This window comes from Onthophagus taurus, chromosome 11 (genome assembly GCF_036711975.1).
Source record: "Onthophagus taurus isolate NC chromosome 11, IU_Otau_3.0, whole genome shotgun sequence".
In the NCBI taxonomy this organism is placed as follows: Eukaryota; Metazoa; Arthropoda; class Insecta; order Coleoptera; family Scarabaeidae; genus Onthophagus; species Onthophagus taurus.
The window spans coordinates 3,672,458-3,700,273 of record NC_091976.1 but is presented as its reverse complement, the minus strand read 5'-3'; the positions used below and the strand labels follow the sequence as shown (position 1 = coordinate 3,700,273).

The 27,816-nt window shown below is 33.3% G+C and overlaps 2 protein-coding genes and 3 long non-coding RNA genes across 5 annotated transcripts in view; 3 read left to right on the top strand and 2 right to left on the bottom strand.

Annotated features, from left to right (window-relative positions):
* LOC111417718 (putative nuclease HARBI1) overlaps positions 1-23,732 on the bottom strand; it is a 351,867-nt gene extending 328,135 nt beyond the window's left edge. The window contains exon 1 of the mRNA XM_071199842.1: positions 22,396-23,732. Coding sequence (XP_071055943.1) covers positions 22,396-22,398 — 3 coding nt within the window. The 5' untranslated portion in view covers positions 22,399-23,732. The remainder of the gene's footprint in view (positions 1-22,395) is intronic.
* On the top strand, positions 1,045-2,747 carry LOC139431738 (uncharacterized). Its single transcript, XR_011641817.1, has 2 exons — positions 1,045-1,102; positions 2,071-2,747. It is a non-coding gene; the product is annotated as an uncharacterized lncRNA (long non-coding RNA).
* LOC139431737 (uncharacterized) lies at positions 8,659-9,324 on the top strand. Its single transcript, XR_011641816.1, has 2 exons — positions 8,659-9,041; positions 9,103-9,324. It is a non-coding gene; the product is annotated as an uncharacterized lncRNA (long non-coding RNA).
* Positions 13,472-13,954, top strand: LOC139431736 (uncharacterized). The gene is made up of 2 exons (XR_011641815.1): positions 13,472-13,746; positions 13,879-13,954. It is a non-coding gene; the product is annotated as an uncharacterized lncRNA (long non-coding RNA).
* A 2,046-nt stretch (positions 23,733-25,778) lies between the features above and the next one.
* LOC139432161 (histone H2B) lies at positions 25,779-27,760 on the bottom strand. The gene has a single exon (XM_071200533.1). The coding sequence runs from the start codon at positions 27,685-27,687 to the stop codon at positions 27,316-27,318; it is 372 nt and encodes a 123-aa protein (XP_071056634.1). The 5' UTR covers positions 27,688-27,760; the 3' UTR covers positions 25,779-27,315.
* Between the last annotated feature and the right edge of the window lie 56 nt (positions 27,761-27,816).

Here is a 27,816-nt window from a genome sequence, read left to right as displayed (position 1 = left end):
TACTATTTGTAATTTCGTGTGATAGAATATTTGTGAAACATGTCTAAAAAAACCGTTAGTGCTCTAGATCCGGACTTTGAAAAAACTGTCCTACAATGGTACAATGAATCAGAAAGCGATGTTGATGACAATTTTGCAGAAAGTGACAGTGAGGACAAGGTGGAAGAGTTGTCGGAACACAACGATGACACTTCTTCTGAAGATGATGAGTTTGAAGAACGTCCACTTCAACGTGATGGAATTTTGAAGGGCAAAAATGGTTTTGCATGGAGTTCACGAGAACCTGCAAAAAACCAGAACGCCTTCAAGAAACATCGTGGTAAAGGTACTTGGAATAAAGAATGCACGTGTAATTATCACAGAAATAGATGCTTGGGCCATTTTATTCACACCTACAATTTTAAATGAAATTATAACTCATACAAATGAAGAATAATGTAGAAATCAATGCCCTATTAGGTCTTTTGTACATAGCTGGTGCTCGAAAAGATGCACATCTATCTGTACAACAAATGTTTTCTTCACAAGGACCTCAAATATATAGATGCATTATGCCTGAAATACGTTTCAAATTCTTATTGAATTGTCTAAGATTTGACGATAAAGAAAAAAGAAATCGTGAAGACAAATTTTCACCGATAAGGCAAATATGGGAGGATTTGTTTGACAGACGGTGCGCTTTTTAAGGTTAAATATGTCTTTCCGTGATAACAAACAATTTTGGGAAAGCTTTATTTCATTGTATAAAACGTATCCTTGTCTCTGGAACGTAAAAAGCAAAGAGTACGTAAACAAACAAAAAAGAAATGACGCGTATGAGGCATTAGTTATTAAATGCAAAGAAATATGTCCAGAGGCTAATGTACAGTATGTGAGAAAGAAAATTGATTCCTTGCGTGCTGGTTTCCGACGGGAATTAAGAGAAATGAGGAAAAGCAAACGAACTGGATCATCTGCCGATAACATATACGAGCCTACTTTATGGTATTTTGACTTGCTTTTGTTTACGCAAGACAATGAAGAGGTCCGGCCTAGAACATCTTTATTGGCAATTGAGGAATCGGCTACCGACGACGACTGCAGTTACAGTGAATTTATAAGCGTAAGTTGCAATTTTACTTATTTTATTATGTATTATAATACAATGATACAAAGCAGAAGATTACAGGAATAAACAACAGAACGCTTAACAAAAAGTGATAAAGATAATTTCAGTTAATCATGTTGTCTTGAAATTGTATCTTTCCTTCATGGTTGTAATAATCTTTAAAGGCATTTCTAACATTCTTAGCCATTTCATTGTAATAAGTCCTTCTGTTTTGTAAGTTTTGTAGTTGACGAAGCTCTTCGCGCCAGTCACCGTCACTGTTGACTGTATCAATACTACGAGTATTCATATAAATAGAACAATTTCTTCTTAAGAAGTTGTGAAGGATGCGACATGCTAATACTACCGCATCAATCTTTTCTAAATTATTCAATGTAATTGTGCTCAATAATATTCTGAAGCGAGTTGCCAATATTCCAAACACATTTTCAACCACTCTTCTCGCTCTGCATAAACGATAATTAAAAATTTTTGCATCATGAGTAATGCCAGTCAAAGAATAAGGCTTCATTACATTTTCGGTCAAACTGAAAGCATCGTCGCCAATAAAAACATAAGGCAATTTAACTGCTGCTTTATCGAGACTGCTCGGTAAAGGTATATTTAAAGTGTGGTTTTCAAGTTTTTCGTAAAAGTCAGTTTCTTGCAGAACACCTCCGTCTGAAATTCTGCCATTAATTCCAGTATACACATACATGAATTCATAATTAGCATTGACGACCGCAAATAAAAAGGTGCTATAAAAGCCTTTATAATTATAATAAAATGATCCACTGTTTGGTGTTTTTTTTATTGCGATGTGTTTTCCATCCATCGCACCTAAACAGTGTTCAAAATTCCATGAAGTATTAAAGTCATCGGATATTTCCAACCATTCCGCTTCGCTTAATGGAAACTGCAAAAAATATTTTGCGTTATTTGGCTGTTTATAAAACTTATAACATAATATTATTTTATTTCAGGAGGATACAGTACAGTCCCCTTTAACTCCGACAAGTACCTGCTCCTCTCAGCAGTTTCGACCTAGAGAGAAGAATAAGAAGTTAACAACCAAAGATAGTACATTGTCACAAAAGAAAGCGAAATTTTTGGATGTAGCAAGCACCGCACTTGCAGCTGTACCACCAACAACTCTCCGTTATGAACCATTTGGAAAAAGCGTTGCGTGTGACTTGGAAAATATGGAACCACACCAACGGACTATTGCACAGAAACTCATTTCAGACGTTCTGTATTTCGGAAAATTGAAGAGGTTGGCAGAAAATTGCTCTATTAGCATTCCTGCTAACATTCCACAAACAGCGGTGTACCACCATGACCCATATTATCCTCATCAACAACAACAATATGAAGCAAGTTTAGTTCCTCGGCCAACGCACACACAGTTTTCAGGGTTGTGTACACCAGTACCGCCATACACGGCACAAATTACACAAACTTACACACAGCCAACTCAATACACGCCAGCACCAATATCTTCCACACAAGTGGAGAAGAATAGTCAACTCGCGGAACGTTCGTCTTTGAATGGAATGATCACAGCCCCTAACGCGAACGAACTTTCTGAATTTATTTCATTTAATAATAGAGTGTAATAAATGTAAGTTATAAACGATTTATAAATAATAAAAATAACATACCTTCATGTATTCCTTTTTTAACGCCTTAAATAATGCCCAACAAGTTTCAGGTATAATACTACCCAGTAACTGTGGTGATATAGCACAACTGAACTTTAAATCTGCAATACATCTTCCGGTTGCTAGGTATCGTAACGTGGCAACTAGTCGCTCTCTAGCACTTACTGCTTCTCTAATATATGTATTTTTTCGTACAATCATGGGCCGGATATACTGCAGCAATGTTTCGAACGATTCACTGTCCATACGAAAAAAATTATGTAAATCGCTAGGTTCATTGGTTTTCAGTTCTCTAATTAAACTCATATAAGAATATCTCCGTCTTTCCAAATACCAACGTTTACACCAGATCCTTTTCTTTTTTTTTTCATCAAACAATGCAATGTAAGCCCCAATCAGTGCTACATTTCTTTTTGTAGTAATTGAATCCATATCTTACAAAAATCACTCCTGACTGCTAGGAAACACGTGCTACTGCAACATGGATTTGTTGCAATGTGTGTAGTTAAACGACGAATTTGTTTCATTGTATGTACTAAATAACGGATCTGTTCGCCGATCAAATCCACCGCACATGTCCGCGTGTGAATAGGCCCCTTTACACACATCAATTTATTGGTCAATTAATTGCTCAATAAATTGCTTCAATTTTTGTATTTTACACGTACCGATTATTTCTACGACGATTTGATATATTTTTTTTTTACGTTGGTCACTATGCATGGTGACATTTGACGTAGATGTGCGTAGATGACATTTTATTTACTAGACGAGAAGTAAAGAAATACATATGTATACGCAAAATGGTTAAATACACTTTTTCAAGAAGTGAAGTAAAAAGCTTGATTTCTTTGTATGAACAAATACCAGATTTGTACTTAGTTAAAAATGAAAATTATAAAAATCGTGAAAAACGCGAAAGAAATTTTACAAAAATAACAGAAGATTTAAAAAAAATTTGTAATATTCCCTCTTTAAATATTGAAGATGTAAAGAATAAAATTTCGAATTTACGCACGCAATTTGGCAGTGAACAAACAAAAATTAAAAAATCAGCATCGAGTGGTACAGGTACGGTCTCTATTTATAAACCAACCTGATGGTGTTATGAACATTTGATGTTCTTAAGTGAAAGTATGCCAATTCGTGAAGAGGAATCAAACTTAATTTACAATGAACAAACAAAAACATCTCAAGAAGTAGACCCAGATGGCCAGGATATAGAAATAGAGACATTGATTGATGGTTCGATAGAGGAAGAACATGCAGATATTAACTTGCACGGAACCAGATCAAGTTCAAGTTAATATCTTTGATTTATATAACTATTATAACTATTTTGAAAATCTATATAACAAGACCTCGGTGCTTTGAACGGTACAATATGTTCATGGGAGGTACAGATCAAATGGATGCTAATATTAACGTGTACAGGATAGGAATAAGGGGTAAAAAATGGTGGTGGCCCATTTTCACATGGATCCTAGATGCTGCCATACAAAACGCATGGATCATTTACAAAATACATCATCCAGAAACAACGCAATTGGATTTTAGAAGGGAAATTGCAAAAAGTTATTTAATCAGATTTCAAAACCTACCAAAGTCATCTGGTCGACCCGGATGTTTTTCAGTAGATTGTAGAGTATCTCCAGACATTCGCCTTGATGGTAAAGATCATTTGGTGGAATATATACCTAATGGTAAACGCAGGCGATGCTCCGGGCAAAATCATAAAGGCAGCTCTGTGCGCACTCAGTGTCGCAAATGTGACGTAGGCCTATGTATTGATTGTTTTGTTGATTTTCATAAGAAATAAACATTTACTGTTCAAATAAATACTTATATTCAATTATTTTTGTTTTATTCAACCAGAGCGTCACAGACCTTAAAAGCCTAGCGTTCCATATATGGAACAGCCTCCATCTTGCAAATAGCTATGTGAATAACCAAATATTAACCTAAATCATGTTTCTACTGTTAATTTAAGTTTGAATATATCATTTTCAACTCAAATTTCTCAAAACAAAAAATTCGGTCCCTAATGGGTTAAATGATAACAAATTTCTGGGATTATCAGGAACATGAACCAAAATGATATTTCTTCGTTAAGGTTATTATTTCTTTTTTTTTTTTTTGAATCGGAGAAATTCTTCAATTAACTTTTTTTAACGTTATGTCAACATTTATGTTTTTACATAAACTTGCAAAAAAAGGGGGACAAAATGTGCGTGTGTTCTTTTTCAAGTTCAAAATCACCTACAATTTTTAATTTTCGTTTGTTTAATGTTGAAATTGTTAAATAGTATTTCCTGATTGGTCAATTCCATTAACTTGAAATTCCTTTTTTTAATAACTATATTTATGTATGAAATCTTGTAGTTTTAATGCTTCTTTAAATTGATTTTGAAATATTTGATAATTTTCTTCTATATTCAGCGGCAAAATTCCTAAAATGCTCAAATCTTAAAATGTATGGATTTTCATCTAAAATTTCATTAATTCACACACAGGACGGCTGTTTTCTATCCACAAGAATACTACAGCAATGGGCAACTCAAGCTGCTACACAGTTTCAAGGGCCGCACTTTAAATTTACAGCATCGCCTACTTGGGTGATGAAGTTTAATTATAAGACGACCCATTCTATTCGCCAGCGAAAAGTAACACGTTACCTAAAGTTTACAAAAGCACTGGATTTGCCGACAATATGGAAAGAAGCTAAAAAAATTTTTTATTTTTTAGGAAATAGTTTAATTCTTTACGCCTTATCGGTTAGTGATTATTAAACAGCGATTTTTGGATAGTGATTATTAGATAACGATTATTGAATAGTGATTTTTGGACAACGATTTATTGGATACTGATTATTGAGCAGCGATTTTGGATAACGATTATTAGATATTGATTTTTGGATAGCGATTTTTGGATTATTTTCTTGGATAATATGGATACCGTATCAATTGAAAAGCAACCGTCAACAATTGTTGAACATGAAGGGATTCTGGAAGAAGAAACGTTAATTGTAAGTTTCATGCAATTATACGACAAACAGGATATTACAGACGGTATGCACGTTTGTTTCTAAATATTAAAAAAAATGAAAATTTTAAATGACGCGGCAAGTGAATCAATGTCGCCGAAGGCATCTATTTTAGGGGAAAAGTTTGCCCAATGTATTGTAAAAACTTTGGGAGAAAACTGTTTTACAGAAGAAGATGAGTTATTTTTGCCGGACGAAGAAGTTCCATTAACAAATGCTGTAGTAGAATCGCAAGATAGCACCTCCTCTTCCATATTTTCGGATACAGCTACTTCGCAAAGTAGTGAAGAACAATACACCCCAATGGAAACCTCTAGGCCAAAACATTTTGTTCCAATTGACACAAAAATTTAAATATTAAAAATGGTACGAGACAATCCAAATTGGTCTTTACGTACAATTCAACAAAAAGGAGGGACTGCGCTTAACCTTTCGTCGGGCGCGGCTGATCAGATTGATACAACGGAAATGTTTTGTGCTAGTACTTTTGACTCGTAAATAGTCGGAAATATGCGTTACCAATAGCTTCCTATCTCGCATTCTCCTACGGAACGAGACCAGTTAGTCGTAAGTAATCTTTGCTAGAAGAAAGATATTACAATATTGTTCAGACTGATACACCGCGCCCATACGTGTAACAAAATCACTTATGTAAATTTGTTACATATTAGTTATTTTGGTAAGTGCTATTTATTTATACTACTACTACTTACATTTTTTTATTCACGGATATATATTTTTCACATACTTACTCTATAAATATCAAATTGATACACCGCGCCCGATTGTAGATTTTTCAGTATGTAAAGATAATCATATGTCTTTTAGATCGGAAATACGCTGATAATGGCAAGTTGTAGTAAAAAATATGATCTGGAGGATCCAAAAGATGTTGAGAAGCTACAAAGAATGTTGTTTGAAGATGACGAAGCTAACTTACAGGATGATTTTGATGATGAAGAAGATACAGATGAGGAATATGAAATCGAACCTCGTGAAGGCGATTCAGATACGGAGCAAGAGGCTAGCGATGACGATGACTACGAGACGAATGGATCTAATACAGCTGATAACTTTTTTGTTGGAAGAGAAAAACGTAAAGGAAAGAAGCCTTTAGAATTAACAAAATGGAACAAAAATACCCCATCACAAAGAGTTCGTTCAAAACCACATAATCTTATTCGCAAGTTACCGGGTGTAATAGGTGCTGCAAGAATGGCAAAAACTCCTTTAGCATGTTGGAGTTGCATTATGGATGACGAAATAATGGGTATAATTGTACAACAGACCAACCAATATATTGAAAGTATTAAATCACTCTTCAAACACGATAGAGATGCCAAACCTACAGATATTGTTGAGCTGAAGGCATTTATAGGTCTCTTATATTTAGCTGGTGTTCACAGAGGTAACAGACAAAGTTTGGAAGACCTGTGGGGATCCGACGGGGATGGCATTGAAAAATTTCGACTAGTCATGAACATCAAAAGATTTAAATTCATTATGCGTTGTATGCGATTTGACGATCGGAGCATGAGGAATGAAAGAAGAAAAATAGATAAAATTGCAGCAATTCGAGACATTTTTACAATGTTCGTGAAAAATTCACAGAAGTCCTATAGTTTGGGACAAAATGTAACTATTGATGAGAAACTGGAAGGATTCCGTGGAAGATGCGGTTTTGTACAATACATACCGAATAAACCTAATAAATATGGAGTTAAAATCTACGCACTTGTTGATTCTCAGGTTTACTATGTATATAATTTAGAAATATATGCAGGATTACAACCTGAAGGCCCATTCCGATTGAGCAGTTCACCGTCGGATGTGGTTCTGCGACTTTGCCAACCTATTTATCAGACCGGACGAAATGTAACAGCAGATAACTGGTTTACCAGTATTCCATTGATAGACGAGTTACGAAGTAAAAAGCTCTCTTACGTTGGAACATTAAAGAAAAATAAGATCGAAATTCCACTTGAGTTCCTGCCAAATAAGACGAGAGCTATTAACAGTAGCTTGTTTGCCTTCAAGAAGGGGTGCACTTTGGTTTCTTACGTTCCTAAAAAAGGAAAATCTGTGTTTTTGGCTTCAAGTTTACATGAAGATAACTCTATCGATCTTGATACCGGAGATAAAAAGAAGCCATGTATCATTACTTTTTACAATGGTACCAAAGGTGGAGTTGACACTGCAGATAAACTGTGTGCGTCATTCAACGTGGCTAGAAATATTCGCCGTTGGCCCATGGTAGTATTTTTTGCTATGCTCAACATTAGCGGAATCAATGTTCAGGTAATATATTTTGGCAATGATCAAAATGTTATTCGAAGAAAAACATTTTTGAAAGCATTATCACATGCATTAGTTTTACCTCATATGGCTCGAAGAAGTTTAGAGACATCAGGGATTCATACTGGCATGCAACAACGTCTGAAAGAAATTACGCCAGTAGACCAAAAACAACAGAAAGAAGAAAATGAAAATGTAGGAAAACGCAAAAGATGTCATACTTGCATTGGACAAAGGCGTTTAACAAAATATAATTGCAAAAAATGTAAAAAACCCATTTGTCTTATGCACATAGAATGCTTTTGTAATGATTGCAGTCAAATATTGTCAGAAATACCACAAGATGACATAGATGAGGGGATGTTGAGATTTTAGAAAGTTACTTTTTACTTTAATGTATTTTTGTATTATTATTTCTAATATATTCTTTAAGTTTTATAAAGGTAGAATATACTTGCGAAATATATGTATACAGGGTGAGTCGGGAGGAACGGACCAAACTTTAGGAGTGTATTGTACGCTTGAAAATAATGTAAAAAAACTCATATGCCTACATAATACTCATAATAGTCACGTATGGTCCGATGAAAATCCCCATGCAACAATCGAAAACAACTTTCAACACAAGTTTTCGGTAAATGTGTGGTGTGGTATGATCAACGGTTATTTAATTGGCCCTTTCATTTTGGAGAATCGCCTCACAGGAAACCATTACCTAGAGTTTTTACAAAATGAATTAAATGATTTACTGCAGGATGTTCCTCTAAACATTAGAAGGCAAATGTACTTTCAACACGATGGAGCTCCGGCGCATTTCGCTCGTCAGGTCAAGCAACATTTGGACGAAAGGTTTCCAGGGCGTTGGATTGGTCGTGGTGGTCCTATTAGTTGGCCTCCAAGATCTCCAGATCTCACAGCACTTGATTATTGTTTGTGGGGATGGTTCAAAAGTGAGGTATACAAAGTCAAAGTTGACACTAGGGATGCACTTCTTAGGCGCATTCTAAATGTTGCAGTTAATATTAAGGAAAATCATGCAGCAATTAGGAAAGCAACAAGAGCTCTTAGTAAACGAAGCCGGAAATGTTTAGAAGTTAATGGCGATATTTTCGAACAATTACTAAAATAACGCTGATGACCAATATTTAATGTTAATGTATAAGATTTTGTTTAATTGTAGTTATGCAGTAAGAGTTATGCAATAAAAAAAAATAAAATAAAAGAAAATCGGATAACAACATATAAGTTTGTTTACATTATTTTCAAGCGTACAATATACTCCTAAAGTTTGGTCCGTTCCTCCCGACTCACCTGTATATAGATAAATAAAATACATAATATTAAAATTTGTGATCAATTTGATACACCGCGCCCGATTTTTTGGATTTTAAGACCGCGCCCGACGGAAGGTTAAGAATACAACCGATCTAAAAAAGTGGCAACAGCAAATCGAACAAGGTGGTGGTAAAAAAGAAAAATATTTTATGATTAATAAGTGGACCTACGACCGCTTTGTAGAAGCGAGGGATTTAATGCGTCCAGTATCCATAAGAATACTACAGCAATGGGCAACTGAAGCTGATACATAGTTTCAAGGGCCGCACTTTAAATTTACAGCATCGCCTACTTGGGTGACGAGTTTAAGACGACCCATTCTATTCGTCAACGAAAAGTAACACGTTACCTAAAGTCTACAAAAGCACTGGATTTGCCGACAATATGGAAAGAAGCTGAAAATTTTCAGAAGCGTGTAGCAAATATAATTAAAAGTTTCTCCCCTGATTGTGTTATCAACACGGACCAAACAGGTTGTGAGTATCGTGTTGATGTGAGAAGAACCTTGGCGACAAAAGGGCAAAAGATGGTGGATGTTTTTCTGGGTGACTTTAATAAAATCACACACCGTTACACGGCACAGTACGCATTAACTGCATCCGGAAAACTTCCGCCAAAAGTTTTTCTGTGCATGCAAGAGCCAAAAGGGGTGTTTGGTCCACGTGTTTCTGCTAACGTTGAAGAATGGTGTAACAACCACGGAAATATACGTATTTGTTACCGCGTCCAAATCTGGAAAATTAACAAAAGAACATTTCACCAGTTTTGTTAAAAATGTAGTTACACAATACTGTAAGCAGAACAGATTTTTAATAATTCTAGACTCGTGGGGTGGTCAAACAGATACTGCACACTTTAACAGTATATTTACGGATGACGATGGAAATTGCAGTTCAACACTTGAAATTATTCCACCCCACTGCACCCCTTATTGTCAACCGTGTGATGTGTACTTTTTCCGCCAAGTTAAAAATTTCATCAAAAAAATTCAAAATTGTGTTGAAGTATTGGAAAACAACCTCCAGTTGTCTACAAGAGAAGATGCCATAAAAATTCATTCTTTGATTCATCACCAGCTATCCGCTCTGGGAAAGCGGTGATGGAACTTAAAGCTCTGGGGGAACTTACTTATATTCAATATAGATTCACCATAAGAAAATTCATCAAAATTGGTGAAGAGTCAACTGCGATGTCTCCTTGTCAGTGTAGTGTTAGTAGTAGGACGATACCCTGAGCTGTTGCTGCTCTGTTTGTTGTGACGCTTGATTCTTATCAGTATAATTTTCGTATTTTTGTTTCTCCATAATTTTTTTGCTAAGCCGGTGTCAGCTTAACGTAATTTTTATAAAAATGAGTAATTTGAATGCATGTGATGAAGACTTCAAAGTGTTAGATGCGATATACCATACCGATGAAGTTGAAACTTCGTTTCAAAGTGTTAGTGCGAATATTTCGGTGGTAACAGAAAATCAAAGTTTTGTTGATAATGATGTTTCAAAAAGCGCTATCGAAATAGAGCAGTCAGTCGAAGACTTGGAAGAAACTATTACTATTGAACGAATGTATGGAAAAGATGCTGAACCGTGCTGTTCCAACAAATGCAATAAAATCATACCAGAAAATCTTGCTGTAACAGACAATTTTTTGAAGAAATGAGCAAAGAAGACTAAGATTTGGTTTATTTAAGCCATTTAGAATTTCATCGACAACATTTATCACTCGAAGATGGGTATAACGAAAAAAATCGGAAAAAGTATTGTGAAAGATCGAAAAGTAAATCTAGATTAGATATAATGTATTCATATCGGGGCCTTTCTGTCTGTAGAACGATGTTTTGTTTTATTTATAATATTGGTCCAAAACGATATAAAAATTTGATTGCACATAGCAAAAATGTTGGCTTTTCTGAGCGAAAACATAAATCAAAAGACAAGGTGTCGAAACGTAAATCGCATGTTTTATCTCCGGAACAAATTACTCGTATCGTTCAATTTATTGAAAATTTCGCTGAAAAATTTGCCATACCACTTCCAGGTAGAATGCCGAATTTTAAAAACATTAAAGTGTTGCTGCTACCGTCGAACGAAACAAAGAATGGCGTCTATCGCCGTTTCGCAGAAATTTGTCTTCCAGAGGATAAAATCGCGCTCAGAACTTTTACTAAAATTTGGTCGAAGTTTTGTCCTTACATCTCGCCCATGAAACCAAAAGATGATCTTTGCGACGTTTGTCAACAGAATTCCTCGATGTTACAACGAGTTTTGAAGGAATCGGATCCGAATACAAAAGAAGAGAAATTACGAATTGCAGTTGCTCATCTTGATCGTGCAAAACGTCAACGCGAATTCTACCAACAGGTCGATGATGTGAAGAAAGATACAATTTCTACTCTTGTAATAAGTTTCGACTATGAGCAGAACGTATTTTATCCTTCAAGCCCCCAACAGGTTGGCTCCGCTTATTTTAAAGCAGGTCGGAAATGTTCGATTTTCGGTATGCATAATGAAATCATGAAAGTTTGAAAAGAAATCAAGATTTCGAAGATGTTGTCGTAAGATCTAGCCATAACAAATTTAATCAAGCTGTAAATGGAAGCAAAATAGAGTGGCGATCGTGGGATACTTATTTTGGAGAATTTTACAAAAGATTACCAGGTAAACTGTCGCAATTTTCTAATAATCATTTTTAATTTTTCAAATTCATTCCAATCAATTTTGTAAACGTTTGTATTTTAGGCATTACCAAGTACCACAACTTCGATTTCCGAAAAAATGAAATTGTATGTAAACTTGTGGGCTCTGAAGAAGAAAAGTTCAATTTACGACTAACAGATAAGCTTCCAGATGGATTACCTTCACTCATTGTACCAAGCGGTTTATCATTGGATCGAAAATGGTATTTGTATGATAATATCCGGGATTTGTGTAGTAATCCAGAGATGCAAGATTTGGTAGCCCCTAAACCAGACACACCTAAAATGAAAGAACGGTTAGGTGAACCGAAGGCAACCAGTACACCAAAAAAGAGAAAGAAGAAAAGTGATGCGACAGCCCAGAAGAAGAAAAAAATTGAAGACGAAGCACCAAAAAAGAGGTTCCTAGGAAGGTTCCTAGGAAGGTTCCTAGACTTAGCTTTAACTCGTTCATTTGATAAATTGGAATATAACATTTACAGAAAACCTACGGTTATTCCTACAACTATCCCGTTTGATTCAACACATCCCATGTCTCAAAAGCTTTCAAATTTTAGATTTTTAATTAATCCTATTTTTAATTATCCTTTAACAGACAACGACAGAACAAAAGAAATCAACTATATATATTCTTTGGCTTTAAATAATAATTTTCCTACTAAAATAATTAACAACCTTTTTTATAAGATTCAACGTCAATATGATCCTTTATATGTTAAAATATCCACTAATACAATTTATAAACCTATAGCGTTTAACCATTTTTCTTTATTATACAAAAATATTTTTAATAAGTTTAACATTTCATTAGCTTTTTCAAATAACAATTCCATTCTTAAACTTTTATCCAATTACCATTACAAAGATTTTAATCATCTGAAGGAAAGTGGGGTTTACTCTATCAGTTGCTCTAATTGTAATGGTATTTACATTGGTCAAACAGGGAGAAGGTTAGAAACTCGTATTAATGAGCACAAATATAAAATGCAATCCAACGTTTACAAGCACAAAATTGAGACAGGACATAAAATTGATTATGATAGCACATCCTTGATTCACAAATGTCAGAAGGGTTTTAAGTTAGATCTTTTAGAGTTGCTGGAGATTTATAAACTAAATTTAAACAATAATTATATAATTTTAAATGACCAAATTCAAAATCTTTATAAACCTTTATTTACATACTTAAATCTAAAATAATGTTTCTATTCTATTTTTGGGGCTCTTTTTATTTTCTATATTTCTGTTTCACTTTTTCTTTTTACCTTTCTCTCTTTTCTTTTCAATGTGATTTTCAAGTTTGTCCTCAATTTTACTCTCTTCACGTCTCGATAAATATCAACGTGTATTTTTGATTTTCTTTAGCAAGGTATGTCTTTATTATTTATTGATTATTTACCTATGTTTAATTATTTTTCATTTTATTTTCCTCTGTATCTGTTTTCGCTTGTTTTATAATTTTTGTTTTTTCTTCTCTTTTAGTTTTTCAAAAAAACGTGCCTTTTTTACTTTCGCCATTTTATTATACAGTTTTATCACCGCTTTATAAAGCCTTCAGCCTTATACAAGCTTTTACATGCTCCCCCTGTTCTTTTGATGATCTTCGTTCTACAATTTTAGTTTGCCACTGACAGTGAGCAGTTTTATAGATTTTTTAACATGTTTTAATTTGTTAAAATATTTTTTGTTTTTTTGCTAATGTTTGTCATATACATTTTTATATATTTTTATAATTATAATTTATGTTTTCTCCGTTTATATTTAGTTGTCACTGATGATGGGGCTAGCCCCGAAACCGGTCTGACTGCATATTAAATTAAATAAAGCAAGTTTAGAAGTTTTTTCGTTATATTCTTTATACAAACCACTTGCAACATGGATCTACATTCTAATTCGAATTTTTATGGAATGGTTGGAACCAGTGGTTTCCAAGAGTACGCAGTTGAAAATCTGCAGAATTTTTTAAATAACCAAAGTAACCGTTCTTAAGTATGTTTGAGAATTTAGTTTATGTTTTGTAATATTTTAACGAATATATTTTGTGTTAAATAAACGTGTTTTTCCTGAAACATTTTTGTTTATTCCAATTTAAAAATTAAGTGCGTACTCTTAGAGCCTATCTATCTGTTAGGGAGTCTTTAAAATTACTTCGTATCGACTTTACATGGATTATATACAATAGAAAACATCAACGGCCAATAATACATAACTGAATTCATCATTAAATAATATTTTATATTTCTAAAATAAATTTATTATTATTATCATTTATAACATTCTCTTACATTCAATACGATAAGTCTTTAAATCCTCAAAATAATGGTTATATACTAATTGGTTATATTATTACAGTATATTGTCACCCTTCAATATTACTTTACTAAGTACTTGGAAGCTATTACTTTACCCGACCAAAACCAACCGTTTCTGTAATAATGAAATTTGGGGCAACAGCGGACCTTCTTCTAGATCATAAAATTCGAATATGCGGAATAATTCGACAGAATAGAGACCTTCCTATTTCTTTGAAAAAAAATGAAACTGAAAAGTGGAGAAAACTGTTTTCGCAGAAAAGGTGATCGATAGAGATTGAAAAAAAAGATCGGTAGATTCATTTCTATAATTGATTCAGCTGAAATGCTAACGACAAACAAAATAGATCGGAAAACAGGAGCCGTAGTTGAAAAACCATCATGTATAATAGAATACAATAAGTACATGAAAGGTGTTGATCGAGCAGATCAGTAACATCATATTATTCTATACTACATAAAACCAAAAAATGGACGAAAAGGATCACAAGGTACTTGATAAATTGTGCCCTATTCAATTCATATAGAATAATCTTATAAACAAAAAAAAATAATGTACAAAACCTTTTTATAAGAAGTAGCAAGATATTGGCTGACAGATCTGGCTGACAGAAACTCATCGCTGATGATATACAAGAAGCTGGCCCTAGTAGTTTATCAACTCCAGGAACACCCCGAAATGATCCTCCTTTGAGACTTTCAGGAGATCTAAAAAAGAGAATTCGTTTGATCCGTTTTGATACGACGTGAAAGTCAATACTATTGCCCTAACGCAGGTTTATGTTTAACGCCATGTTTTAAAATTTACCATACTAAATTAAATTTTTAATTTTTCTTTATTTATTCACGGGTTGGTTAAAAAAGAGAAGTTTTTGGTGATGGGTGCGGTTTAATTAAAGTAGAATGAAACAGCGTTCTTTAAAATAATTATGTAGAATTTGTTTTTGAACTTGTATTATTTCAACATTTTCACCCTATGCAACGAACAATTTCGACAAAAGTAACCTACAAAACGAATCACAAAAACAACAATTTGCAATTACATATGCGTTCTATAAAGAATAACTTTATTTCATAGCAAGAGATGTAAAAATGCTCTTTTGCTATTATTCCTGAGAGAACGCTTATGTACCTATCCATAGCACAGCCATAAATGGCTGATTTGTAAATGCACATTGCGAATGCAAAATTATTAAGATATCTCAGCAATATATTGTAAAAATAATAACCAAATTTATCTGCATTGCTGATCTGATGATATCTACAAGCCAACGTAAAACTTTAAAATGTTTGATTAATCCAGTAAACGAAGTTGTACTGAACGATGACCCATTAAACATTATAGAAAACATGTACTGTCAGCATATTTTAGCTATGCACTTATCCATCATTGTAACAATCGGCATCTTCAACACTGATTAGCTTTGGCGATTTTCAAAACTGCTTACTCAAACTCATCGTCGTATTTTATCGGTTCCGGCAGCAATTTGAGGACACTGTAAAGTAACAGAAATACATGATATTAATAATTCCACAACTAAATAACTAAAATATGAAAACTAACGAAATAACTAAAAACGGAATAGGGTAGGTTATAAGAATAAAAGGCGCCACGTATTTAATTCTAACCTGTTGTTCGTACAAAAAAGGAAAATTGTCGAACTAAAAAGCTAAATTCTATTAACAAAATCAACAATACAAGCTCAATGCGGAACTCTTACAATGAATGCAAAACGTGCAATTAATAGAGAAAATTATTGAAAATTATTGAAAATTATTGAAAATTATTGAAAATTATTGAAAATTATTATAAATGCGACAGACGTGCGCATCAATTCCAAAAATATTAACAATTTTATATTTTGTAATAATATTGAAAATACAATAAAGAATTAAATTTGAAAATAACTAATCATTCTTTTTCTATTGCGGTAGGCACACCTATTCAATATCTAGTGTTACCATATGTAACAGGTGCAATCCCTGACGTCACATGAAAGTGATAACGAAAAGATATATAGACGCGAATATGCGTACTATTTGACGAAATTATTAATTGTAATCTTACTAAAAATAATGTTACTTGTAAAAACGAGTACCTACATTCATATTTCTATTTATTCATAGATAATTGATCACTTTACACCAAAATACTGCCGTTTCACAAAATTAGCAGTGGCGTTGAAAATATTTTTGAAAAAGGGCTTTTTATTGCAGATAATGTTTAATTTTAAAGAAACTTTGACCCGCTATATCTCGTGAAGGAGGCATTTTTGACCCATGTATATTAAGACTTTTCATCTTAACTTTTGATGTATTACCTGTCCTAGAAGTCTGTCAGCGGTTTTTTGAATCATCTTTAAATAATAATAATCGAATAAACTACGACAATCTCTGAATAGTCCCGATAGTTCGGTTTCAAACCCCGACTGTCCCTTTCTTTTTCCCCCCCATTGAACCACGACACAATCGTTTGTTTCGTCTTCATCGACATTATCTTTTTCGTTGTGATTCTGACACCCCTTTAATTGAGATACATGCGCTGTTGTTGCAAATCTTCTCCTATCTTCTTCATTAATACTTGCCACACGATATGTGTCTGAGGATAGTATCTGGGTTATAGTTGAAGGCCCACGAAATTTAGGCTGAAGTTTAGTCCCCATATCCACCTGCCAGCTGTCGTCTCATGGATACAACGTCTCCTACCTCATATGTTACTCCCAATATCTTTTCTTATCTGCCAGGCTCTTTTGCTTTTGTTGTTCTTCTTTTATTCGTCGTCTAACTTCTACCTGTACATCTTATGCTGGAGTCCACTGCTCTGTCGGTGCTATCCTTGCCATAACTGAGTCTGCTTGAAAACGTGGTAAGTAACCATATAACACTTCGTATGGTGCTCGTCCAGTAGTTTTTTTATGGCTAAATTTAAATTTCGTTCTACTTCCACTAAACTCCTATCCCAACTTACGTTTTCTTGCAAGCTTCTTATCACCGGTATCAGAGTTCTGTTAACTCTCTCTACCTGTCCATTTCCTGCTGGATGACTAGTGGAATTGTACGTAACAGCTATCGCTCGATTTTCAGCAAACCTCCGAAATTCCGCGGATGTGAACGATGTCCCTCTATCGCATACGATTCTTCTTGGATTTCCATACTCTTGAATTAATCTTTCCAGTGATCTTACCGTTGTTCTGATTTTGGTGTCTCGTACAGGGTATAACTTTACAAATTTCGTCAAAACGCCTATGACTACTAACAGATACATGTTACCTCTCCAACTATTTATAAACGGTCCCAAATGGTCTATGTGAATTCGGTCGAATGGTTTCTGTGGAGCAGGAACGGGATGTAGTTTTCACGCTTGCGACCCTGTCGGTAACTTGTTTAGTAGACATTCTGGACACGCTCGTATATGCTTTCTCACATATTTTCTCATTCCAATAAATAATCCCGCATGATTGCATCAACAGTTCTCTTCAACACCGCTATTTTCTTCTTCAGGTCTGAGTCAGCATACTGGATGGTGGTTACATAATCTTCTTCTGTCATGATTTCCATAATTTCTCCTCTCTCCAAGTACGATTCTTCCACATCTACACTTTCGTCGTTTGGTGCCCTCGACAATGCGTCGACGTGACTCATTTTATCGAGCAAATGCGATCGAGCAGTCTCGATTTTCACGGATTCCGGCCACTTGTAAAGCACCGCACTGGTTTTTACGCTCGTCAGCCAGTCTACCGCTCGCGATAGATCTCGATCACCATCGAATGTATCTACCGTTTTCGTCAGATCCGGCATTATTTGGAATTGTGAAGACGGTTTGCGCTAAGCCGTCATTTCGCGTAACATCTCCCTCATTGTCGCCATCATTCCAACCATGGCTCCCTCGCTCGTTGAACGCTCACGTCCACCATCCGATAATTCGAACGCAAAACCGCCAACTCCCGCCGTCGTGCGTTGTTTATTCATACCTTTGTCTTCACTCATAACGACTCACGATATGTTTTTACACCGACTTTTCACCGGTCACTCGTGTTTGTTGATAAACTTGCCCACAGTTTTCGCCCTACAGCACGTTTTTTTTGGAAAATCCCACTTCTGATGTGTAAGAAATAAATACCACACACAAGACTGAGAACTCTATTTAATTTATCCTCATGAAAAAGTATATATACGATAATAATCGAATAAACTACGACAATCTCTGAATAGTCTTTCTCTTAACCTCTCTTCGTAACACACACGTTCGGTTTCAAACCCCGACTGTCCCTTTCTTCCCCCCTCCCGACGAACTACGACACAACCTCCCGCACTACCAATCCAACGTCAAGGCGAACCGAAATTCCCCGTCTTACAAATATGAGCGATGTTCAGTTCAATTTTATAGAGACTAACATCCTAAACTCTAGCCATAAACAAAATTTACCATTCAATATAAGTTTAGTTTGAAAATCCATGTTGCAACTTTACAAATTTTGAAAATGGAAAATGAAACTTCTTACTTGCTTTTTTTATAATTTATTTTAACGGTACCAGTTTCGGGAAAAGCTCAGTTTCCCATCATCAGCTGAAGCTATATATATATAAAAATGGTTAGTGATAATCAAATAAATATAAAACCTGAACTTACTATCAATAAAACTATTTTGGAAACTTTTTTGTTGTTAAAGAAAAATTAATCTCTCAATAGGTTCGTTCCAACCGCACAAATTTGACTCGTCGTGTACGCGTTCACGACTAGTACAGGACTTTTTTCTGCGCATGTTCGTCTATGGACACGTTCGTGTACGCGTACATTTCGTCAACGCTGTTGGAACGGTTTGAAATTTCTATGTACGTTTTATATCCAACCCTGCCGATAGTTAGCGCTGCAACCACAATTTACCATTTCAAACGAAATCCATTTACTCATTTTTTTAACAATAATGAACTAAAGTAGCATTAATTAGAAATGTAAAAGAACGTAATAACCCTTACTAGAAAAATGAAATAAAAATATGCATGTTTTTACACTTTTTTGATTAATTTGTCTATGAAACTTATCATAAAACAAACATATGAAATAAAAGTTCTTAAAAATTTGTTAAACAAAACACCAGAAACATGTAAAAGAGTAGAGAATAATCCAAATTCAAATGTACAGGGTCTGTCACGACGAGCTGAGTCTTATATCTATATGGCAAACTACTGGCACTATTTTTGTGAAAATTTGCATACGGGTTTACCCGAAGTGCTCGTTGCAGCTAAAATATTTTCAGATTTCTCCAACTTGCGGTTATACCGGAAATGGACCCCAACTTCGTTATTTTAACAATTTTTATGTTTCTATGTCTAGAGTGCACCATTTTTCAATTATTTGAGTCATTTCGAAAATTTGGGCAGATACAACCCTTCACAATAAAAATAATTTTTCGAAATTACACTCGAGTCCGGCCAAATATTCCCAAAGTATGCACAGGGACGACCCATAGCTTACATAATACTTGAAAAGCAACCCTCAAATTAGGGTTGCCATTTAAAAAAATGAAGTTTTCGACTTTTCGAGATAGGGAAATTCGGGGAAAATTTCTGACCAATCTGTATAATTTTTTAAAAAACTTTTCAACTGCGCAGGCTGGAGACTGTCAATTGGCAGTCAAAAGTACGGTTGGAACGAACCTAATATATCTCTAAATATATCTTAAAATGTAAATGACATTTCTACATACATATAAACGAGTCACGAACACGTTAAAAAGTTTGTTATAGATGTTATTAGTTCTATACTTGATCATTATGAAGAAACGACTGGTTGTATTTCGGAAGGAAAAGAGGTATTGAAATATTTGAAAGAGGAAGAACTTGTTTTGTTGAGCTGGTATTATGATGTTATGTCTTTTAAATACATGTAAAGAGGTTTATGTTGCAATTGAATTTATTCATTAAGTAACTTATGTTTGTTTTTAACTTTATGTTTGTGAATTTCCAATGATTCCAATAAATCAAGCATAAAGCCTTTTTCGCATTTATGTATGAGATTCACATTTTCATCATCTATTTTATGTTTTGTTTCTGCTACATGTTTGTAAACATTTCAGTTTTCTTTAGTTTTATGTTCATGAATTCGCTTTTCAAGCTTTCTTCCTGTTTGTCTAACATAAATACATTCACACTCAGAACATGTAATAGAGTAGACACCACTTTCCTTCAGTTTATCGTTGTTTTTATTATGACAGTTAGAAAAGATTCGAAGTAAATTGTTGTTGTTGGAGAATGCCAATAAAATGTTATACATTGAGAAGATTGAACTTTAAAAGTGATATTGTTAAAAGTGATAGGCTTGTATATGTTTTTTGTTTTTTCAGGTTTAAGATATAGTGGATCTGTTTGAATATGTACTTTTCTAAAAAGATTATTTATTATTTTATTAGGGAATCCATTCTGAGCCGCTAGATCATGTATGTAATTATATTCCTTGATTTTGTTATCTTCTGACAAAGGATATTTTAAGAGCCTGTTTATCAGAAACCTGAAATTGGCTAGTTTTTGGTTGGGAGGGTGGACAGAGTCATAAGGAATGGTTGTTGGTAGCATTGATGGTTTTCTAAAAATATCAAATTCTAATTTGCCATCTTCTAAGCATTTCACGGTTAGATCTAGAAAATTTAATGTCTTATTTTCTTCTATTTCAATAGTAAAGTTTAATTTTAGATGTAAGTTGTTTAAGTAATCTAAAAAATCATTTAACGTATCTCTATTTCCCCCAAACCAAAAAAACACCATCAACGTATCTTATCCAATGGTTAAATATAAATGTTATAAGGGTTTGAGCTGTTAATTATTTTGTCATTTTCGATGTGATCAAGGTACATGTCGGCAAGTATTCCTGAAAGAGGCATTTCCATTGGTAAACCTTCTACAATATTACAGAATTCTCCGTTAAAAGAGCAGTAATTCTGAGTGATGACATGTTTTAGAATGATGTTTAAATGTTTAATTATGTCTGTGTTATTTTTAAAATTTGATGAAAAAAGCTCATTAGTTAGTTTCAGTGTGATATCTATTGGAGTGTTAGAAAATAAGTTAGTTACGTCGAAGGAGACTATAACTTTGTTTCTAAAGTCTATATTTTTTATTCGTTCAATAAATTGAAATGAGTTTGATACTGTATAATTTGGTTTGAAATTTGTTTCTTTAAATATGTTTAACGTGAAACTAGCTAGTTTATATATAGGTCGAATCGGCATTTCTTTCTTATGTAGTTTGGGTAAAGAATAAAGCTTTGGAATCGTCGGATTCATATTGATGAAAAGGGAACTGTTAAAATATTTGTTATTTCTGGTTTTTAATGATGGTGTGTGTTCAATCAGTGTTTCTTTACAGGTGTTTATAATATCACGAGTTTTGCGAATAACTTTGTCTAACTATTCGTCGTTTTAAAGAATTTTTTAATGATTGATTTTACTTAACAACAAAAAAGTTTCCAAAATAGTTTTATTGACAATAAGTTCACGTTTTACATTTATTTAATTATCACTAACCATTTTTATATATACAGGACAGGTGTCCCGAAACTCAACGTCAAGCGGGCACCGGGTGAGAGGCCAACCCATACTTGTTCTGGTAAAAATAAGAAAAAAATGCTATGTTTCTTAGTTAAGTGGTAATAGACACATTTTTGTAAATGTTAAAAATCGTTCCCGTACATCATATCTTTAGGTACTATGGTCAGAAATGTTCGCAATTTAATAGTGATTTTTTTAATAATGTATTCCTCATGAACCATGCTACTATAGCAGTCAAAAATCGAACAACAAAAGTCGTTAGTTTTGCAAGAAAAAGTATCAGTTTGATTGAGTTAAGGTTGAAAGAATTTATGTCTATTAAGTTTGACACACGATTTCTAAACAAAGGACTAGTACAACACCCTTGGCAAGTTATTTTAAAAGATGGCCTGTTTAGTCAAGATTCCAAAATGGTATAACACTTACCATTTTTCTTTTCCTAAAAAATATTATTGCCTGTTTTTCTGCCAAAAACGCGTTATTTAAAAAATTCTTACTTTCGTATGTTATTTGTATTTCCTCCAAAATGATTTAACAACTTTGTTAGAAGATGTGCCACTCAATATCTAAAGAGAAATGTGGTTTCAACAAGATGGTTGCCCAGCTCATTATGCTTGTCCTGTACGGGATTGCATACAGAATACTGGATTGGGCGTCGTGGTTCGATTACGTGGCCGCCTCATTCTCTGAGTGTAAATCCCCTTGATTTTCTTATTAGGATTGCATAAAAGAAACAGTGTATTAAAAACCGATTGAAAATTTTGCCAAACTGCTCCACAATATTTATACAGCAGCAGAAGAAATAAATGCAAAGAGATTTGCACAACTACTAAAAAGATCTTTTCTGTGACGATGCAGAGCTTGTATTAGTGCCGACGGCAAATAATTTGAGCATTTGCCTTCGTTTTAAGAAAATAATGCTATAAAATTAATAATAAATAAACTTGTTTGTTTAATTTTGTCTTTAGGTTAACCTTATTTGAAATAGTCTTTTTGCAAGACATAAGAGCAACCATCTTGTTGAAACCACATTTTGTAGTTCGTAGGTATTGACTGGCACATCTTCTAACAAAGTTAAGAAAAAATAAAACGTAAATACAAATAACATACATAAGTATGAATTTTTTAAATAACGTGTTTTTTGCAGAAAAACAGGCAATAATATTTTTTATGACAAGAAAAATGGCAAGTGTTTTTGGAAACTTGACTAAACAGGCCATCTTTTAAAATTACTTGCCAAGGGTGTTATACTACTCCTGTTTTTAGAAATTGTGTGTCAAACTTGATAGACATAAATTCTTTCAACCTTAACTCAATCAAATTAACATATTTTTTTGCAAAACTAACGATTTTTGTTGTTTGATTTGTGACTTCTACAGTAGCATGGTTCATAAGGAATACATTATTAAAAAAAATCACTATTAAATTGCGAACATTTCTGACCGTAGTACCTAAAGATATGATGTACAGGACCGATTTTTAACGTTTTCAAAAATATGTCTATTACCACTTAACTAAGAGACATGGAATTTTTTTCTTATTTTTACCAAAACAGGTATGGGTTGGCCTCTCACCCGGTGCCCGCTTGACGTTGAGTTTCAGGGCCGCCTGTATATAGCTTCAGCTGATGATGGGAAACTGAGTTTTTCCCGAAACTGGTACCGTTAAAATAAATTATAAAAAAAGCAAGTAAGAAGTTTCATTTTCCATTTTCAAAATTCAATATAAGACCCACAGACATAGCTATAAAAATGGAAGCCCAATTATTGTTCACCCCACAATACATAAAGAAGATAAATTCATTTTACAAAACTGTTGGATAATATACAGATAAAGCGTTTGAAAGATAAAATTAAACAACAAAACTTCACAATCACGTTGGGTGATAAAAATTCTTTTTAATAAATTAATAAATCTCCCATTAAATACTAATGATTACATAATAGAACTAAAGAAAATTCTAAAAACGGGCTTTAACATTTGGCTTTAACGACGGTTTTAAGTTAAGATATTTATGCAGTTTTTTATGACAAAGTTTTTTAAAAAATAATAAGAGTGAAAAAAGTGTTAGAATTAAATTCCACATGAAATGAGGAAATAGGAAAATGTTAAAAAATCTGTGAAAATTTAAAGGACCATCACCCTTAATCAATCCTTTGAAATGCCTCAATTGATCTCAACTTGCTACTAATTAATACCCTTGGTACACTCATAACATATAAGTACCAAATTTGGTTTTTCTAGCTTAATATATTACTAAGATATTGAATGTTTTAAAAATTTAAGACCCAGCTTTGAAAGCTTATAACTCCTTAAGGGTACAACTTAGTATAGAGGTAAGTTGCATAAATCATCTTAATTTATTATCTTCTACATATCCCTGCTCTGTGTCGGTTTTTATGTGAAATACCTGTATAATATTACTTTTGTTTGTCTTAGTATTTAATTGTATGGTTTACCAATTTAAATAAAAAATATTTTTCTTTTGATTTAAATTATTAATATAAAAAATTACTTATTATTATTTCTACATTTTCCACAAAACAAGATTAATACAAGATAATTTAGGAACAAAGTTTTTCACAAAATAATTATTACCTGTTGAACTATAACAAATATTACCTGTCTTCAAAAATTGAAGTGACTCCATAGTTTGTATTCTTTAATTATCATTAAAGAATTAATTCCTTGAGGGTGTTAGTTCCCAATTAACCAACCAAGAAATGATACTAATCTCTAGCATATATCCTTCAACATGTTTCATTTGCACCTAAAATATAGAAAAGAATTATATACATTTAACAATACCATAAAAATATACATATAATAAATTAATTGTAATATTGTGGCCAATGAGACAACAAAATCTATTTGTTAATTTTTTTGCGTTTGGATTTTAATCAGGTATTTTAGGTTCTTACTTTATCCATACCATGACACCATTACCATCTTCCACATCACCTTTGGAATACCGAATTGTAATAAATCTTCAATTTTCTGTATGTTGATAGATAATATTCAATGTAAAGATTACAAGAAAGACTCCATTGAGACATTTTTGTAAAGTTTATAGTGAAAAAGCAGGTAACACTTTTTTTGTCAGAAAAGCTTCTTCCAAATGACATTATCTTCGTTCGGAAACAAAACAGCATTAACCGCATTAACACCGCTGACACGATTAAATCATTAAATTACAATAAATAAGAATAACAATAGAACATCAATAAAGGGATGCGTCACTAAAACTAAAATTTCTGGTAACTGGTAACAAGTATAGTTGGGTATCTTATTCACAGATGGCATGACTCAATTTATCAAGAATTTTAGATTTGTACCGGTAGAGGTTAGTTTTTACCCAAGTTTCATGGCAAATTATTATGGAAAAGTGAATACATAGAATTAAAGTACACACATTTTTCTACACATTGAAGTATTTAGCGTAGTAATTGCTGTATTTGTAAAAATAAAAAAATAATAAAGTTTGTCATAAAATAGCACTTGATTTAAAGCGACTTTTACGAGAAATTAAACACTAAATTGAGACGCCAACGCGTCAAGAATACTCGTAGAATGTAGGAAAAGATTACGTGTAACTAGACGTAAAATTAAATTTTTATTATCTCGAACATTAGGAATTCGTAAAGAAATCTGTATAAATAGTAAAACAAAGCTTCCATCCGCCTCATAGATGGCGTTAATTATTAAATTTTTTTTTAATACAGTTTACTAAGTGATTTTCGAATATTACGACTGTATTAATTGTATGGATGTTTAAAAAACAATATTAATCCAAAATAAAAAGCGAAACATAGTAACATAAATAAACTTTATTTTTTAATAAACTTTTAAGCGGATAGATTTAATTAGTGTTATAGAAAATAGAAGTAGAATATAAAAAATTAAATAACATTAAACAATGGGTGTTAATTAAATGTTTTTTTTTAATATTCGGTCAGTAAGGAAAATCAGCTAACATGTTACTTTGACAGCATAAATATACCAGAGTGAAGGTTTTTGAAATTAAATGTATCTTTTAGAATAAAAGTTAGGTTAACTTTTATTAGAAGTAAGAACAAATAAAGCTAAGAACAATGGGAAGGTTCGATCAAAACTTCTTACCAACCATAGTTGATAAATAAATAGTATAAAAGAACGCAAATTTACAAATCATTAATTCACTTTACTCTAAGACTCTGTAAGATTTTTCTTAGAATGAGGTAGGGGTAGGCAGGTAAATGGTAAACAAAGACGTTTTAGTCGTTGTACGTCGAACACCAAAGAAACAAGGGTATTTCACCCGAAAATATGCGTTGTAACATCGACAAGTTGTTAATTCTTTCATCAATTTTGAGAATATTGTAGAATTTTAGTTTTACTCATCGGATTGATTGGTGTTGTGTGTGTGACGTCACATTGAAGCTTTTAATTAAATTTTTCGTAAGTTTTTCACTTATCCGCACTTTTTTAACGTTATTCTTCAGTCAGAAGTTATTCGATCAGTAAAAACTCATTTTAAAGAGGGTTTACAAAGATTTTAATTCAAGTACAAGCCGTTCTTAATTTTATTTCGTTTCTGACTAGTAGGATCTACTAATTACGATGTTTTAACTCCAGGTCATTTTCTAATGGTAACTTTTACGAAGAATGGTTGAAGATTTCTGGAAAAATTCGCAGAAATTTTAAACATATGCACATATTTAACTTGTTGCGTGTTTATTTTTTTATTTTTGTTTCTTTCTGCAAGAGACTAGTTTTTTTATTTAGGGTAATTTTGTATTAATTTTGTTTGTTACAGTCACGGAATCTGGAACAATCCTTACGTCCTTTAGCTATAGCTGTCACCCATTTACTTATACATATTTATTAATTAGTATAATTTTTCGTGTTGATTCAAATTCCTCTTTATCACCACCAGACATTGTAAAAAGAAGAAGCGTGGGTGAATTTTTGCCAAGTTATTAGTTTGACATTTTGGAATTTTTGGGTTTAGCATATCTATGGACGTAGTAGAATGATCATCCACTTAATTTTTTTTTCCTAAATTTAATTTAAGAAAAACAATTCTTCAGAAACAAGTTCGAAGCGAAACACTTCCAGCTTGTTTCTGAAGAAGGTTGCAACACGTCAAACATTTTTTCAAAAGAGCACGGCTTAACCCGAAAGTTTCTAGTTCTAGACCTAGTGTTAGTTCTAGTGATAGTGCTACTATTAGTTCTAGTTTTAGTTTAATTAACTAAAAATACTATTAACTTAAAAATATTGTAAATTGCGATACTTTATTCAGATAATAATTTTTGGTTCTGAAAAGAACCGGTCGTTGTTTGGTAGGGATGTTTATATTGCCATTTATTTGGAACTTGTGTACTTGGTAACAGCCTTGGTGCCTTCGCTTACAGCGTGCTTTGCCAATTCTCCAGGTAACAGAAGTCTGACGGCAGTCTGGATTTCTCGACTGGTGATCGTTGACCTTTTGTTGTAATGAGCCAAACGAGACGCTTCCGCGGCAATTCGCTCGAAAATATCATTCACAAAGCTGTTCATGATGCTCATAGCTTTACTCGAAATGCCAGTGTCTGGATGAACTTGCTTCAATACCTTGTAAATGTAAATAGCGTAGCTTTCCTTCCTCTTGCGCTTCTTCTTTTTGTCGGTTTTAGAAATGTTTTTCTGCGCTTTACCCGCCTTTTTAGCTGCTTTTCCACTAGTTTTCGGTGGCATTGTTGATTAGTTTATAAAAATACTTATCGATGACAAGATTTTGATATCGTAAACAATACTCGCGTGGCGTTAACACACAATTCACGCTGCAATGTTAAAAAAAAGGCCGCGTTGCCGTCTAAAAAGTAG

What these genes read in the sequence shown, in the direction of transcription:
- LOC139432161 (XM_071200533.1), bottom strand. Translation starts at nt 27,687, where the DNA reads ATGCCACCGAAAACTAGTGGAAAAGCAGCTAAAAAGGCGGGTAAAGCG.